The sequence below is a fragment of the Mustelus asterias genome, chromosome 12 (assembly GCF_964213995.1).
Source record: "Mustelus asterias chromosome 12, sMusAst1.hap1.1, whole genome shotgun sequence".
NCBI classification, from domain to species: domain Eukaryota; kingdom Metazoa; phylum Chordata; class Chondrichthyes; order Carcharhiniformes; family Triakidae; genus Mustelus; species Mustelus asterias.
This window is the reverse complement of record NC_135812.1, coordinates 101,104,084-101,121,785: the sequence shown is the minus strand read 5'-3', so window position 1 is coordinate 101,121,785 and position 17,702 is coordinate 101,104,084. Positions and strand designations below refer to the sequence as shown.

The window sequence follows — 17,702 nt, the reverse complement described above, 5'->3', positions numbered from 1 at the left end:
AGTCACTCTCTCACTCACTTTCACTCACTGACACTCACTGACAGTCCCTCACTCCCTCCCTCCCTCTCTCTCTCCCCCAATGACAGTCCCTCACACTCTCTCTCCCTCACTGACAGTCCCTCCCTCCCTCTCTCTCCCCCATTGACAGTCCCTCACTCACCCTCTCTCCCTCACTGACAGTCCCTCACTCACTCTCTCTCCCTCACTGACAGTCCCTCACTCACTCTCTCTCCCTCACTCACTCTCTCTCCCTCACTGACAGTCCCTCACTCACTCTCTCTCCCTCACTGACAGTCCCTCTCTCACTCTCTCTCCCTCACTGACAGTCCCTCACTCACTCTCTCTCCCTCACTGACGAGTTGCTCTATTAATAGCTGGGTGAAATACCAGGGACAGCAGCTGGCCCCAGTCTGAAATAGCCGGGCCATCGCACTGAGCTGGGAGAGAGCAGCTCCGGGGGAAAGGGGGGGCCAGGCCAGGCCGGCCTGGGGCGCTGTGATTGCGGATGATGGAGCCGGGGGGTCCCTACCTGAACAGCCAGGCGCTGGTGTCGCCGCTGGGGCTGGCCCGCTGCCTGCAGACCCTGTGCGGCTGCATCGCCCTCAGCCTGGTGGCTCACGACGGGGGCTTCGGGGCGGCTTCCGGCCACTTCTGCATGTTCACCTGGGGCTGGTGCCTGGCTCTGAGCGCCCTCATCCTCTCGCTGGAGCTGACCCGGCTGCACAGCTGCCTGCCGCTGTCCTGGGACAACTTCACCATCTCCTTCGCCATGCTGGCCGCCCTCATGTACATGTCGGCCACGGTCATCTACCCGGTCTACTTCGTGGAGCTGGAGTGCCAGCGCTGCCGCTCCAGGAACTTCAGGATCGCCGCCACCGCCTGCTCGGCCCTCGCCTGCCTCGCCTACGGGCTGGAGATCCACCTGAGCCGGGCCAGGCCGGGACACCTGGCCGCCTACATGGCCACCGCCTGCGGGCTGCTCAAGGTGGTCCAGGCTTATGTCGCCTGCATCATGTTCGGGGCGCTGCTCAGCGGCAGCGACTACACCCGCTACCCGGCCACCCAGTGGTGTGTGGGGGTCTACTCCCTCTGCTTCACCCTCACCGCCCTGCTCATCGCCCTCAATGTCTCGGGCAGGGTTGGCATGCTGCGCTGCCCCTTCGAGAGGCTGGTGGTCCTCTACACCTTCCTGGCCTCCCTGCTCTACCTGAGCGCTGCCATCATCTGGCCCGTCTTCTGCTTCGACCCCAAGTACGGCTCGATGGAGAGGCCGGCCGGCTGCTCCCTGGGGGACTGCCCCTGGGACAGCCAGCTCATCATTGCCATCTTCACCTACGTCAACCTCATCCTCTACACCGTGGACCTCGTCTATTCCCAGAAGATCCGCTACATCGCAGAGCCCTGAAGGAGGGACGTCTCATCATTACTTGGCTCTCCAAACCAAGGGGATGCAAACTAGAAGAATGGCCCCACACTCGCCTGAAGCAACAGGACTGCGACCTCATCTCATCTGCAGACTCAGTCCATCCTGCAAGTTCAAATGCAATCGACTCCCTCTTTGGGTGATAACTTGGAAACATTGTTGAACTGCCTTACCAGGGGTGGGCACGGTAAGGAGTCTCACCACACCGGGTTAAAGTCCAACAGGTTTATTTGGAATCACCAGCTTTCGGAGCGCTGCCCCTTCATCAGGTGAGTGGAGAGGTAGGTTTGACAAGCACCGCATATATAGACCAAGGCACAATTGCAAGATAATGGTTGGAATGCGAGTCTTTTCAGGTAAATCAAGTCTTTACAGGTACCAGTGGAGAGAGGGATAATCACAGGTTAAAGAGGTGTGAATTGTCTTTGTCTATATATGCAGTGTTTGTGAAACCTAGTTCTCCACTCACCTGATGAAGGAGCAGCGCTCCGAAAGGTCGTGATTCCAAATAAGCCTGTTGGACTTTAACCTGGTGTTATGAGACTTCTTAATGTGTCCACCCCAGTCCAATGCCAGCATCTCCACGGTTACCAGGGGTGTGTGTGAACTGAACAATGGATTAAATGTTATTATAGAAAGTGACATGGTTGTAATAGCACCTGGGTACTTTTATTTATTATATGGTTTGATGAAGGGGTGGTTATTTTTATTTAATGTTGCTTTCTCATAGAATCCCTACAGTGCAGAAGGAGGCCATTTGGCCCATTGAGCCTGTGCTGAAAACAGTCTCACCCAGGCCCTATCCCCATAACCCCACACATTTACCCTGCTAGTGCCACTGACTCTATGGGGCAATTTGTCACGGCCAATCAACCTAACCTGCACATCTTTGGAGTGTGGGGGAAACCGGAGCACCCGGAGGAAACCCACCCAGACACGGGGAGAACATGCAGACTCACACAGACAGTGACCCGAGGCCGGAATCGAACCTGGGTGCCTGGCACTGTGAGGCAGCAGTGCTAACCACTGTGCCACTGCTTCTGTGAGGGACAGGATAAAGGAGGCAAAATTTGGTCGAAGGTTTTCTGCTGAAGCCAAATATGTGGTGAAAGGGGGCTGAGAATGAAGGGAGGGTGTTCTAACCACTGCACGGTAGCCCCAGCTAATTTAAAATTCTAAGATCTTTAATATGTTTGCCCATACTGCAAAGCTGGCCCAGAAATATTAACACAGAAATTTAAACCCAGGCATTCTGTTTTGTGTGAACGTTACAGCTCACCATTTTGGAGGTTAATATTACTTGCCATAAAGTGGTTTGACTCTTCATTGCTGTGATCTTGTGTATAGTATTGCCAGGTGATTGCAACACCGAAACAGGTTCCTTTGACCTATCTGGTCCTTGCTGGTGTTTATCCTCCACATTAGCTTCCTTCCATCCCTCTTTGTAGAACCCCATCTCTTTTTTTTCTCCCTTGGCTACTTCTCTAGCTTCCCCTTAAATGCATCTCGGTTCTTCTCCTGAACTATGCCCTGTGGTTACAAATTCCACATTTCTGCCATCCTCTGGATAAAGATGTTTCTCCTGAATCCCTCCCCCCATTTAATTTATTAATAACTATCTTATCTTCAACTCCACTGGGTCCTCATTGAATGTCCGCCCTGTCAAACTCATTCATAATCTTGAAGCCCTCACTCAGACCAAGGCCCACCTTATTCAATCTTTCCTGTTGGGTATAACCTCTCTGTCCTATTATCATTCTAGAAATATTTTGCATCTATTTCCATTGCTTCTATACCTTTATTTTTTTTACCATGAAGACCAGAATTACTCACAGTACTGCACATGTGTTGTAATCCATGTTCTGTGCAATCATCATTTCTCTGCTTTTCAATTCTATCTCTTTGGAAATGAACCCCAGTGTTTTGTTTATGTTAATGGCCTTATTAACCAGCTTTGTTACTTTTAATCAGGGTAACATACGAATAGTTGAAACTAAAAGTAACAGCATTGTTAGTAAGTAATGTTGTACAATTTTGTAGTGCTGAGGGAGGCCATTTGGCCCATCACACCTGCGTTGTCACTTTGAAAAGTCCCCCCTTAATTTTATTCACCTACCTGCCTGACAGCAATGTGCTGTTCTCCTGTAAAGGGAGGCACAAAATGTCCTAAATTGTGAAGTGTGATTTGTCTTATCCTTTTGTTTTTATTGATTTTTATTTTCGGGATGTTGCAAAGTACTTATTGGACTAACTGTGATATTGTAAGCCTGCGTCTGCACACCAGATAAGACATAGGATTGATGCGAGCAGGAGCTTATTTGTCACATAGCAAAAGTTTACAATTTTAGCAAAAAGCCAAATCACTAGCAGCAACTAATTGTATGGAAAAGTAGCTTGAGTTACCTCACTAAATTAAATCTCGGGCTGTTCTGCTTCTACAAGGCTGCGTTGAATGTATATCTCAGGATTTAAGTCCAGTTGATGTTTAAATGATGTTGATTTCCTTTGGAAAAGATGGAACATGTGGTCACTTGGCTGTTGTTTTCAATAGGTTCGCATTTCAGCCAGAGGACGTGATAAAAGGGCGTTCTTTGTTCTATTTCAGTGGAATCAGCAAGTTTTACTGGTGCATTAGGAAGACTGAAGCAGAAATGTATGTCCAGCCAGATAACGGCATCTACTGAACACTCCAAATGCTGGAAAGCTCTCGCGACTCTCATTTTTCTGAGCAGAATACGGCTTCTGTGTATTATAGTGCATGAATACATTTTAAATTTATAGCTGCTCGGATTTAGTGCCTTGAAATCTGAACTAAGATCAAAGTGTCGTCATTAATCAACATGTAGAGCACAGCATGTAGCATAATAACGCTGCGATGAAACCTCATTTGAAAGCAATATTGTTTGATTCCATTTGGGGGAAGAAAAGCATACAGAGAGACATTGTAATTAAAAATCAACATCAATTCATCCTTGAATAACGGTAGCATTTGTAGACATTGCGTTAACAAAAATAAAAGCTGCATATTGCCTTTGTGTCTATCTTCCCCTTTACAGGTATTATCATCAGCTGCAGGGAAAGCTGGCTATCCTATTATAATGAAAGTAAAGCAAGTAGGCTATTGAGTTGGATGATCGTAATGAATGGTGGAGCAGGCTCGAAGGGCCAAATGGACTCCTCCTGTTCCTATCTTCTGTGTTTCTATGTTTTGAAATGTTGGAAACAGGGCTGTGGCGGACAGCAACTTCAGACAGAATGGAAGGGCTATCATTCTGAGTGTTTTCTCAAAACTGGTTAGAACAGAAAGTTCGTTTGAAACAAGAACAACAAATGCTTGAAAAACTGAGACAAAAACAGAAAATGCTTCAAAACAATGAAACAACCTTAAATGTTTTTTGTTTCGCCTTTTCTTCCCTTTACTGTCAAACTCTGCTTGAGTAAAAATGCCACTTGTTTAAGAAAGGAAGCATGTACGGGGTCTGGAATGTCCTTTTTTATAGTTTAGTTCTGCCCAAACCTGAATTTCCTCTTTTCAGATGCTGATTGTCCTGCTGTGTATTTTCAGCCTCAGTAAGAAATGTTTCCTGTTGATCTTAGAATCATAGAATCCTACAGTGCAGAAAGGGGCCATTTGGCCCATCGAGTCTGCCCCGACCACAATCCCACCCAGGCCCTATCCTCATAACCCCATGCATGTACTCTAGCTAGTCCCCCGACACTAAGGGGAAATTTAGTATGGCCAATCCACCTAACCTGCACACCTTTGGACTATGGGAGGAAACCACACACAGTGAGGAAACCACACAGACACGGGGAGAATGTGCAGGCTCCGCACAGACGGTGACCCAAGCTGGGAATCAAACCCAGATCCCTGGCGCTGTGAGGTGGACAACTGTGCCACCGTGCCGCTTCTAGAACCTGCCTCTATTGATATCTCCATAGAAATAAGCCAAGGCAAACATGAATGATCCAGAGATACCATTTTTTACACACAGCATTCACAATGCCTTGCCCATAATCATGCATATCTACATCAGTCAATAGAGTTTTGTATATTAGACGGGATTAGAACAGTACGCAATTGGCGGAGATGGCAACAACAAACCTTATGTTTATATAGCACCTATAATGTTGCAAAGCATCCCAAGGTGTTAGAGATGCGTTTTCAGCCAAAACTTAACACAGCCACATAAGACGATATTGGGACATGCGACCAAAGGTTTGGTCAAAGGCCAGTGATTGGTGTGGTGAGCCGGTAAGATCAGGTTCATGCTCAATTTCTAGCCTGTTGTGTTGTTACCAGCCCCGATCTGCTGGCAAAATCAGCCTCTGTTAAGGGTGCGAGGCTGATTTAAATATGCATTAGGTAATTTAAATTTAATTAGTGAGTCCCAAACACAAATGTCCAGGGTCACTTGTCCCTACCCGCTCACCAGTGGAGGTCCTCACTGGTTAGGATCGTGTATGGTCCTCGCCAATGGGGATCTGATGGCCTCACAGTATGTCCAGAGGCCATTGAAGCTGGGTGGTCAGGGGCAGAACCGGACAGTGCCCCATGGGTAGTGCCTGCCTGGTACTGCCAGCCTGGCACCCTGGCACTGCCCACTGGGCTTTTCTAGTGGCTTTTGCTACCAAATAAACCTGTTGGACTTTAACCTGGTGTTGTAAGACTTCTTACTGTGTTTACCCCAGTCCAACGCCGGCATCTCCACACCATGACTGCCCACTGGGCACCAGGCAGTGTCAAGGGGTCTGAAGGAAGTGGGGCCTGAAGGAGGCAGGCCCATGACAGGGGGAGGGACCATGATAGAGGCAGTGCCATGATAGAGAGGGTGGGAGCTCCAGAGTGGGGACAGAGGGAAGGGGGCACTCTGTATGGAGGGGGGGGGGGGGGCGGTGATCAGCCAGGACAGCAAATGGGGGGGTGATGACTGGTGGGGATGGTAGTCAGCTGGGGCAGTGATCGGAGGTTGGAGACTGTGGTCAGCCTGGGCAGCAATTGGGAGGAGAGGTGGGGACCAGCCAAGGAGGCAATCAGAGTGGGATGGTGATTGGGGGGCTGGGGGCAGTGATCGACAGGTGGCGATTGAGAGGGGGCGTGGGGATTGACTGGGGTGGCAACTCGGGGGTAGGTCTTCTCCAGGGGGGCAATTGAGAGGGGGGCCATGTTCGGGGGGGCAATTGAGGGGGGATGATGTCCAGGATCCGGAGGGGTGATTGGGGGTGGGGGATTGTGACTGGAAATCTCCCGGTGTACTGTGTACCTTGTGTGTACGCAGTGCACTGGGAGATCAGGGCACCTGCGCAATGAGCTGAATTGCTGGCGTGAATAGGCTCTGCTCTCTCCCCCTTCTGGTGGGAATCACATTTGGGCTGTTGTTTTTCTAAGTACGTATGATTGCGTCTGAGAGCTCACCAAAAATGGGCACGATTCTCTCCCATTTTCATGTTCATCGGCACTTAGAATTTTTTTGGTGAGATCTCCCCCGGAGGTTTTAATGAGAACTAGGACTCCTCCGCTGCCTGATTTACACAGACATATATACTTAAACCACAAATTCTATTCCACTCTTATATATTATATAAATATATCCTGCACATTTTAACTTAACTATATTTGGTTAGCTGCTGAAATTTGAACCTCTGTAACATTGATGTACCGAAAAGAAAAGGTTTAGAAATGTTAATGCCCAGTCAGCCTTTCTCCAATATGACCTCCTTGTTTTTCCTGAACTTTGAAAAATGCATTGTTATCTCTGCTACAGAACATTCAGTGAACTAAGAAATATGCAGATCAAAATATTTACCTCGCCCACAAAAGCATTCAGTAGAACGGCTGCAGATGACTTTCTACTTCTCAACTGATACATGAACACAATTATTTTCCCTTTCGCCAGGGCTTGGCTGCTTAGATTGCTTTTCTTAAACAATTGTTTTGACTCTTTAACAGAAGTTGATGTTCGGGAAGTAGTGACTGTGTACTCACTGCAAGAAATGTCTAAATATCATATAGTATAAGTCATAGAATAGTTCCAGACAGGAGAGAAGGGTATAGATAGAGGGCATAGGTTTAAGGTGAGAGGGGAGGGATACAAAAGTGTCCAGAGGGGCAATTTTTTCACACAGAGGGTGGTGAGTGTCTGGAACAAGCTGCCAGAGGTAGTAGTAGAGGCGGGTACAATTTTATCTTTTAAAAAGCATTTAGATAGTTACATGGGTACGATGGGTATAGAGGGATATGGGCCAAATGCGGGCAATTGGGATTAGTTTAGGGGTTTTTAAAAAAAAGGGTGGCATGGACAAGTTGGGCCAAAGGGCCTGTTTCCATGCTGTAAACTTCTATGACTCTAAGGAGTCCCATTTGGTCCATCATGTCTGTACCAGTTCTTTGAAGAGTAACCAGTTAGTTCTGTTCCTCCACTCTTTCCAAATAGCCTTGAAAAATTCTACCTTTCAAGTATACATGTATATCTAATTCCCTTTTGAAAATTACTATTGAATCTATTTTTTTAATTCATTCGTGGGACAGGGGCGTCGCTGGCTGGCCAGCATTTATTGCCCATCCCTAGTTGCCCTTGAGAAGGTGGTGATGAGCTGCCTTCTTGAATTGCTGCAATCCACGTGCTGTGGGTTGACCCACAATGCCGTTAGGGAGGGAATTCCAGGATTTTGACCCAGCGACTGTGAAGGAACGGCGATATATTTCCAAGTCAGGATAGTGAGTGTCTTGGAGGGGAACTTGCAGGTGGTGGTGTTCCCATGTATCTGCTGCCCTTGTCCTTCTAGATGGAAGTGGTCATCGGTTTGGAAGGTGTTATCTAAGGATCTTTGGTGAATTGCTGCAGTGCACCTTGTGAATAGTACACACTGCTGCTACTGAGTGTCAGTGGTGGAGGGAATGGATGTTCCTGGATGTGATGCCAATCAAGCATGCTGCTTTGTCCTGGATGGTGTCAAACTTGTTGAGTGTTGTTGGAGCTGCACCCATCCAGGCAAGTGGGGAGTATTCCATCACACTCTTGACTTGTGCCCTGTAGATGGTGGACAGGCTTTGGGGAGTCAGGAGGTGAGTTACTCACCGCAGTATTCCTAGCCTCTGACCTGCTCTTGTAGCCACTGTGTTTATGTGGCGAGTCCAGTTGAGCTTCTGGTCAATGGTAACCCCAAGGATGTTGACAGTGGGGGATTCAGAGGTGGTTACACCATTGAATGTCAAGGGGCGGTGGTTAGATTGTCTTTTATTGGTGATGGTCATTGCCTGGCATTTGTGTGGCACGAATGTTACTTCCTTCATCATTTGAGGCAGTGCATTCTAGATGGGAATGACACATTGCTTAAAAAAATTCTCGTCATTTCCCCCTGGATTTGTTTTGCCCAATTCTGTGTCCACTGGTTACTGACCCTCTGTCAATGGAAACTGCTTCTCCTTATTCACTCCTGTCAAATCAATTCATCGAATCACCCCCTTAATCAAATCTTCCCTTAATCTCTGCTTGAAGGAGAGCGGCTCCAGTTTCTCTTATCTCTTACTGAAATGTTTAACTCAAGGTTTTTATTCATTTAACCCTGAAAAATGTGAGGTGATGCACTTTGGAAGGAGTAATTTAATGAGGAAGTATAGTGTGAAAGGTCTGACACTGGGAAGTTCTGAAGAATAAAGGGATCTTGGCGTGTTTGTCCATAGATCTCTGAAGGCGGAATGGCAGGTAAATAGGGTAGTGAAAAAGGCATTTGACACACTCGCCTTTATCAATCAGGATATAGATTACAAAAGCAGAGAGACAATGGAGTTGGATAGAGCTTTGGTGAGGCCACAGCTGGAGAACTGTGTGCAGTTCTGGTTGCCACATTAGAGGAAGGATGTGAACGCACTTGAGGGGATGCAGAGGAGATTCACCAGGATGCTGCCTGGAATAGAACATTTAAGTTATTGAAGAGAGGTTGGATAGGCTTGGGTTGTTTTTGTTGGAGCAGAGAAGACTGAAGGGTGACCTGATTGAGGTGTTCAAGATTACGAGGGGCATGGACAGGGTGGATAGGGAGCAGCTGTTCCCCTTAGTTGAAGGGTCAGTTACGAGGGGACACAAGTTCAAAGTGAGGAGTGGGAGGTTTGGGGGGGATTTGTGGAAAAACCTTTGTACTCAGAGGGTGGTGACGGTCTGGAATGCACTGCCTGCGGGGAGGGTGGTGGAGGCGGGATGCCTCACATCCTTTAAAAAGTACCTGGATGAGTACTTGGCACGCCATAACATTCAAGGCCAAGGGCCAAGTGCTGGCAAGTGGGAGTAGGTGGGCAGGTCAGGGCATTTCATGCATCGGTACAGACTCGATGGACTGAAGGGCCTCTTCTGCACTGTAGTATTCTGTGATTCTGTGAGAACTTCTCTCTGAGCTTGAACAACAATACAATCCTTCCAGGATTTGGTTATATGAGCAATGATTATTTTTGATTCCTGAACACACACATAACTAAAAGAAATGTAGTTAGTGCAACTGTACAGGATGTATTACAAATTGTAAAGACATGATTTAAGGTGTTGCTGTTGGGAAGGCGATGGCCTAGTGGTATTATCGCTAGACTATTAATCCAGAAACTCAGCTAATGTTCTGGGACCCGGGTTCGAATCCTGCCATGGCAGATAGTGGAATTTAAATTCAATAAATATCTGGAATTAAGAATCTACTGATGACCATGAAACCATTGTCGAATGTCGGAAAAACCTATCTGGTTCACTAATGTCCTTTAGGGAAGGAAATCTGCCATCCTTGCCTGGTCTGGCCTACATGTGACTCCAGAGCCCCAGCAATGTGGTTGACTCTCAAATGCCCCCTCTGGCAACTAGGGATGGGCAATAAATGCTGGCCAGCCAGCGACGCTCATGTCTCACAAATTAATAAAAAAGTCATTCGCCCCTTGCTGATTTTCTCCCCAGCAGTATCTGTGTCGCTGTCTAATGCCTAGCTGGCTACCCATATGGGAGGTGGATTGATATATTGTACATATATATTCATGAAGGCCCATCTTCTCAACCTTGCCCCTTGACTGAGGTGTGCTGATCTTCAGGTTAAATCACCACCAGTGATTGTGCCTATGGTCATCTGGGACCAAGGCAAATTTACCTCTACCTTTAGTACTGCTGTCTCCCAGCACCAGAGATCCAGGTTCAATTCCAGCCTCAGGTGACTATCGGTGTGGAGTTTGCACATTCTGCGTGGGTTTCCTCCCACAGTCCAAAGATGTGCAGGTTGGGTGCATTAGCCATAGTAAAAAGAAACATTTCCCCTTAGTATGCAAAGATATGTAGGTTAGATGGATTAGCCATGGTAAATGTATGGGGTTATGGGGATAAGGTGGGGGGTGAGGGCCTGGATAAGATATTCTCTCAGAAAGTTGGTGCAGACTTGATGGGCCGAATGGCCACCTTCTGCATGGTAGGAATTCTATGATTCTATATATATTGTACTTCAAAGGTTACCTCAGAAAAAGTTGAATGTTTTTCATGCTTTACAGAACAAAATGGTTATGATAACTTTTAGGGGTGGCACAGTGGCTAGCACTGCTGCCTCACAGCGCCAGGGACGTGGGTTCGATTCCCTGCTTGGGGCATTGCCTGTGTGGAGTTTGCACATTCTCCCCGTGTCTGCATGGGTTTCCTCCGGGTACTCCAGTTTCTTCCCACAGTCTGAAAGACGTGCTGGTTAGGTGCATTGACCCGAACAGGCGCCAGAGTGCAGCGACTAGGGGAATTTCACAGTAACTTCAATGCAGTGTTAATGTAAGCCTTACTTGTGACTAATAATAAATAAACTTTAAACTTTAATTCCACTTTGCCTCTGCATGTTCCTAATTAATGATGTCTCTCGGTGCGTTTGGTGCCTTCCTGAGGGAACTTCTCCATTTTCGGTTGGATACAGGACAGGGACTTCCATGGATCGGTGGGAATGTTTGACATCTTCAGGGATGCTCTGAGGGCATTCCTAAAGTGTTTCCGCTGTCCTCCTGGGAGTTTCCTGCCATGACCGAGTTCTGAGTGGAACAGTTGGTTTGAAAATCTGGCAACAGGCATTTGATCGACATGTTCTGCCCAGGGGAGCTGGTTTCGAGTAATTAGTACCTCAAGGTTGGCTTGTTGCAGCCATGACACCCCTGTCACTTAACTATATAGATTCAGTGAGTTGTAGGGAAAACAATCTTCCCTTTGATAGAAAAAGCACTGCAGGATTGTATGCAATGTATCAATAAAGAAAAGGAGGCCCTGCATTTATATATCACCTCTCACAATTTCAGGATCTTCCAAAGTGCATCACAGCTGATTAAATCTTTTGAAGTTTGGCTCTAATGCAGAAAATGCAGCAGCCGATTTTCTCACACCAACATCCCATAATGGGTGATTTGATTGTGGTTTTCAAGATATTAAGGAACAAATAGGGTAGCCAGAAATTGTTTCCCTTAGGGGTCTGGGACTAGGGGGCTATCATTGAAATATTGGAGCCAGACCTTTCCGAAGTGAAACTAGGGAACATTTCCTCACACACAGGGGTAATAGAAGTATGGCACTTTGCTCAACAAATGACAGTTAATGCTAGATCAGTTCCTAATTTGAAGCCTTAGAATAATAGACTTTTGCTAACTAATTGGGGGATATGGGATTATATGGATTTTGGTTATGAATCAGCCATGATCTCATTGAATGCTACAACAGATTCAAGGGATTAATTGTCCTTCTCTTGTTCCAATGCTCCAAAAACAGCAATGTGCTAATGACCAAATAATGTTTTAATGATGTTGATTGAGGGATTAACATCGACCAGGACGTTACTGTTCCCTCTCCTGTTTTTCTGCAAAACAGTGCCTGGCAAACATGCCAAGCCTCATAATGACTTTGAAGTAAAGATAAGCTTCATTCCAGATCTCCTGATAATCTTAGAAATCTCAAGATGCTAATAACCTGATATCATAATGCCTCAACCTGTGTCTTGTGATGATACTGTGCTATTAATATATTTTATATTTAAGGGTGGGACTGCTTTAAGATTCAGTGTTTTGTTGCAAGCGGTCGGTTTATTTAGCAGGAATACAGCAGATGCTGGAAAGCAGGATAGTTACCTATTTTAGCCATGCAAGGGTTTATTTAGCAGAAGGCTTAATGAGCTTTTGTTTGCCAAAGAAGAGGATCCTTGGGGTGTTTTCTTGATTAAAGTATTGGAGTGGTGAGTTAGGTATACAATATAGTATACAATATAGTCTTGTGAAACTAGAAATGAGAGGAGAGCGCAGTTGCTGGAGAGGGCTTTTTAAAGGTAGCAGCCTATAAGCACCTTTCTCTCTCTCTACAAAACCTCTCTGGGAAGCTCCAAAGCTGATAACCCAAGTCAGAGCATGTATATTTGGATTTGCTAACTATATTTTTAAAGTGGGGTTTAAATCTATCAGAAAAATGTTGCTTAATTGGAACTGAATAGTAATAAGTTAAAAGTTAAGAGTTGTTTCTTTCTATGTTTAAAGATGGTTCAATGGTTAAGTGTTAAACTGTTTCATTCTGTTAGAGTTACACTTAAATTGTGTTATGAATAAAGCTTGTTTTGTTTTTAAACAAAGATCCCTAATTTGTCAGTGGACTTACTCCTGGAGTGAAACATCCTTTCCTCACATTTATGCCAAAATAGAAACATTGTTGGGGTCTAGTCTGACTTCATAATATACCTTGGGGTTCTGGGCTGGCACCCTAACAGTCTGCACTGACCAATCAGCAATAGGAAGATGCAAACAACTCTGCTAGGCTTTGCTTCAATTCGCTGCCTGTCTCACTTTACAATTAAGAACATAAGAAATAGGAGCAGGAGTAGGCCATCTAGCCCCTCGAGCCTGCCCCGCCATTCAACAAGATCATGGCTGATCTGAAGTGGATCAGTTCCACTTACCCACCTGATCCCTATAACCCCTAATTCCCTTACCGATCAGGAATCCATCTATCCGTGATTTAAACATATTCAGCGAGGTAGCCTCCACCACTTCAGTGGGCAGAGAATTCCAGAGATTCACCACCCTCTGAGAGAAGAAGTTCCTTCTCAACTCTGTCCTAAACCGACCCCCCTTTATTTTGAGGCTGTGCCCTCTAGTTCTAGCTTCCTTTCTAAGTGGAAAGAATCTCTCCATCTCTACCCTATCCAGCCCCTTCATTATCTTATAGGTCTCTATAAGATCCCCCCTCAGCCTTCTAAATTCCAACGAATACAAACCCAATCTGCTCAGTCTCTCCTCATAATCAACACCCCTCAACTCTGGTATCAACCTGGTGAACCTTCTCTGCACTCCCTCCAAGGCCAATATATCCTTCTGCAAATAAGGGGACCAACACTGCACACAGTATTCCAGCTGCGGCCTCACCAATGCCCTGTACAGATGCAGCAAGACATCTCTGCTTTTATATTCTATCCCCCTTGCGACATAGGCCAACATCCCATTTGCCTTCTTGATCACCTGTTGCACCTGCAGACTGGGTTTTTGCGTCTCATGCACAAGGACCCCCAGGTCCCTCTGCACAGCAGCATGTTGTAATTTCTTTCCATTTAGATAATAATCCAATTTGCTATTATTTCTTCCAAAGTGAATAACCTCGCATTTGTTAACGTTATACTCCATCTGCCAGATCCTCGCCCACTCACTCAGCCTGTCCAAATCTCTCTGCAGACCTTCTACGCCCTCCACACGATTCGCTTTTCATAAAGGGGCAATGTGCCACATGCAGTGCTGTAGCTGCAAGTTGTACAAGACCCATTTTCATTGCTTAGAAAAAAAATTAAATCAATAAAGAGGCATTCAACTTAAAGTTACTCTCTTTTTCTGGAAGGGTACCTCAGCTAAAGAACTGGACTATAAAAGAAAAGGAAACTTTTACAATTAAATATGATCACTTTTGTCTGGCTGTCATCTCAGTCATTCTCATTGCAATGTTACACTGAGACCCTTCCGAACATGGTGATAACTGATAGGCTTTTTAAAACAAATGCTGGAAAAGCTCAGCAGGTCTGGCAGCATCCATGGAATGAGAAACAAGAGTTAACGTTTCGAGTCCGCATGACTTTTCTTCAGAGCCTTGAAGAGAATTCTCTTCAGGATTTCCGAAATGTTCTTTGTAAACCGTTTTCAGATGAAATAATTTAACTTTTGTAAAGAGATTGGACTTGGTAGAAATTAAATAAATCACGGAGGAGATTTAGAAAACAACATTTTCTGGCCGTTCACGCGATGGGGTTCTCTGCTCCCGCTGCAGTGAACGGAGATTTGGCTGAGTGCCAAACTCACTGCCCTCACTTGCAGCAGCGGTGGGGCATAAACAGCTGGAAAATTCCAGCCTATATCTTTTATATATATATATATATATTTTAACTATATACTTATGCTGGTAAGATTTAAAATCCCATGATTTTTGTACCAAACCTTTTTGATTTTGAAGAGTTTTGATGAGACAGTGGCATGGCCTCCTCTGGCCACTGAGATATTTGCGCTCAGCTTAAGAGAGCATTCAGTGTCTTGTTTGGCTGCCTCATCTGAAAGGAGGCACCTCCAACAGTGTAGCACCTGCTGGCAGTGGGAACTCCAGCCTGGACCTTGTCCTCAGCAGGTCCTTCGACAGTAAAAGACAAGTAAGTCACTATTCCGGCCAGTGCCGAGTTGGAGGAGGGTTTGGCGGTGCCCACTTGACAGAGTATCAGGAGATGCTGCGGTGGCACAGTGGTTAGCACTGCTGCCTCACTGTGCCAGGGACTCGGGTTCAATTCCGGCCTTGGGTGACTGTGCCCCCCATGTCTGCATGGGTTTCCTCCGGTTTCCTCCCACAGTCCAAAGATATGCAGGTTAGGTGGATTGGTCATGCTAAATTGCCCGTTAGTGTACAAAGAGGTGTAGATTAGGTGGGTTGGTCATGCTAAATTGCCCCTTAGGTTAGGTGGATTAGTCAGGGGTAAGGTATGACTTTCAGAAAGTGTTTGACAAAGTCCTGCACAAGAGATTATCGTGCAAGATTAAAGCGCATGGGATTGGGGGAAGTGTATTGAGATGGATAGAAAACTTGTTGGCAGAGAGGTCACAAAGAGTGGGAATTAATGGATAAAACAAATCACTGTGGATGCTGGAATCTGAAACCAAAAGAGAAAATGCTGGAAAATCTCAGCAGGTCTGACAGCATCTGTAAGGAGAAAAAAGAGCTGACGTTTTGAGTCCAGATGACCCTTTGTCAAAGCTAAAATGCATAGGAAGTGGGAGATATTTATACTGTAGGGTGAGGGGATGAAAGATGAGTCATAGCCACAGAAACAAGGGGAAAGGCTGCTACTGGCAGTCCATAGAGAGAATAGAAGGTGTGGATGAAAACAAATTACTGCGGATGCTGGAATCTGAAACCAAAAGAGAAAATGCTGGAAAATCTCAGCAGGTTTGGCAGCATCTGTAAGGAGAGAAAAGAGTTGACATTAGGAATTAATGGGTGCTTTTCAAATTGGCAGTAACTAGTGGGGTGCCACAGGGATCGATGCTGGGACCTCAGCTATTCACAATTTTATTAATGATTTGGGTGAGGGAACAAAATGTAACATCTCAAAGTTTGCAGATGATACCAAGTTGGGTGGGAGGGTAAACTGTGACGAGGATGCAGAGATCCTTCAGAATGATCTGGACAGGTTGGGTGAGTGGGCAAACCAGTGGCAGATGCAGTATAATTTGGATAAATGTGATTATTCACTTCGGAAGCAAAATCAAGAAGGCAGATTGCTACCTGAATGGCTGTAAATTGGGAGAGGGGAGTGTGCAGTGGGACCTGGGTGTCCTTGTGCACCAGTCGCTGAAGGTAAGCATGCAGGTGCAGCAGGCGGTAAAGAAGGCAAATGGCATGTTGGCTTTCATTGCGAGAGGTTTCGAGTACAGGAGCAGGGATGTCTTGTTACAATTATACAGGGCCTTGGTGAGGCCACACCTAGAGTATTGTGTGCAGTTCTGGTCTCCTTTTCTGAGGAAGGATGATCTTGCTCTCGAGGGAGTGCAGCGAAGGTTTACTAGGCTGATTCCAAGGATGGCGGGACTGATGTATGAGGAGAGATTGACTAGGTTAGGATTGTTTTCGCTGGAGTTCAGATGAATGAGGGGGAATCTCATAGAGACTTATAAAATTCTAGCAGGACTAGACAGTGTTGATGCAGGGAGGATATCCCCGATGGTGGGGGAGTCCAGAACCAGGGGTCACAGTCTGAGGATTCAGGGTAGATCATTTGGGACGGAGGTGAGGAGACATTTCTTCACCCAAGGAGTGGTGAGCCTGTGGAATTCATTACCACAGGAAGTAGTTGATGCTAAAACATTGAATGCATTCAAGAGGTGGCACGGTGGCTAGCACTGCTGATTTACAATGCCAGGGACCCAGGTTCAATTCCTGGCTTGGGTCACCGTGTGTGTGAAGCTTGCATGTTCTCCCCATGTCTGTATGTGTTTCCTCCGGGTGCTTTGGTTTCCTCCCACAGTCTGAAAGATGTGTTGGTTAAATGCATTGACCCGAACAGGTGCTGAAGTGTGGCGACTAGGGGAGTTTCACAGTAACTTCATTGCAGTGTTAATGTAAGCCTTATTTGTGACTGATACATAAACTTTAATTTTACTTTGGATGTAGCACTTGGGGGCGAATCATAGAAATCATAGAATCCCTACAGTGCGGGAAGAGGCCATTCGGCCCATCGAGTCTGCACTGACCACAATCCCACCCAGGCCTTACCCCCATATCCCTACATATTTTATCCACTAATCCCTCTAACCTACACATCTCAGGACACTAAGGGGCAATTTTAGCATGGCCAATCAACCTAACCCGCACATCTTTGGATTGTGGGAGGAAACCAGAGCACCCGGAGGAAACCCACGCAAACACGAGGAGAATGTGCAAACTCCACACAGACAGTGACCCGAGCCGGGAATCGAACCCAGGTCCCTGGAGCTGTGAAACAGCAGTGCTAACCACTGTGCTACCGTGCCGCCCACGTGATGGGATCAAAGATTATGGGGAGAAAGCAGGATTAGGCTATTGAGTTGGATGATCAGCCATGGTCATAATGAATAGCGGAGCAGGCTCGAAGGGCCAAATGGCCTCCTCCTGCTCCTATCTTCTGTGTTTCTATGCATGCTGTTGCTTCTTTTGTTTTGGGTGGTTCCCTTCCTTTGGGGAGCTTTAATTTGTCTCCTTGTTAATTTGATTTGGTTGTCCCAAAAGATTGGTATGCTGTTGCTCAGATAGGC

At 46.2% G+C, this 17,702-nt stretch overlaps 1 protein-coding gene across 1 annotated transcript; it reads left to right on the top strand.

Annotated features, from left to right (window-relative positions):
* The first annotated feature begins 394 nt into the window (after positions 1-394).
* myadml2 (myeloid associated differentiation marker like 2) lies at positions 395-4,452 on the top strand. The gene has a single exon (XM_078225739.1). It carries the CDS (start codon positions 506-508, stop codon positions 1,403-1,405), a length of 900 nt encoding a protein of 299 aa, XP_078081865.1. The 5' UTR covers positions 395-505; the 3' UTR covers positions 1,406-4,452.
* The last annotated feature ends 13,250 nt before the right edge of the window (positions 4,453-17,702 follow it).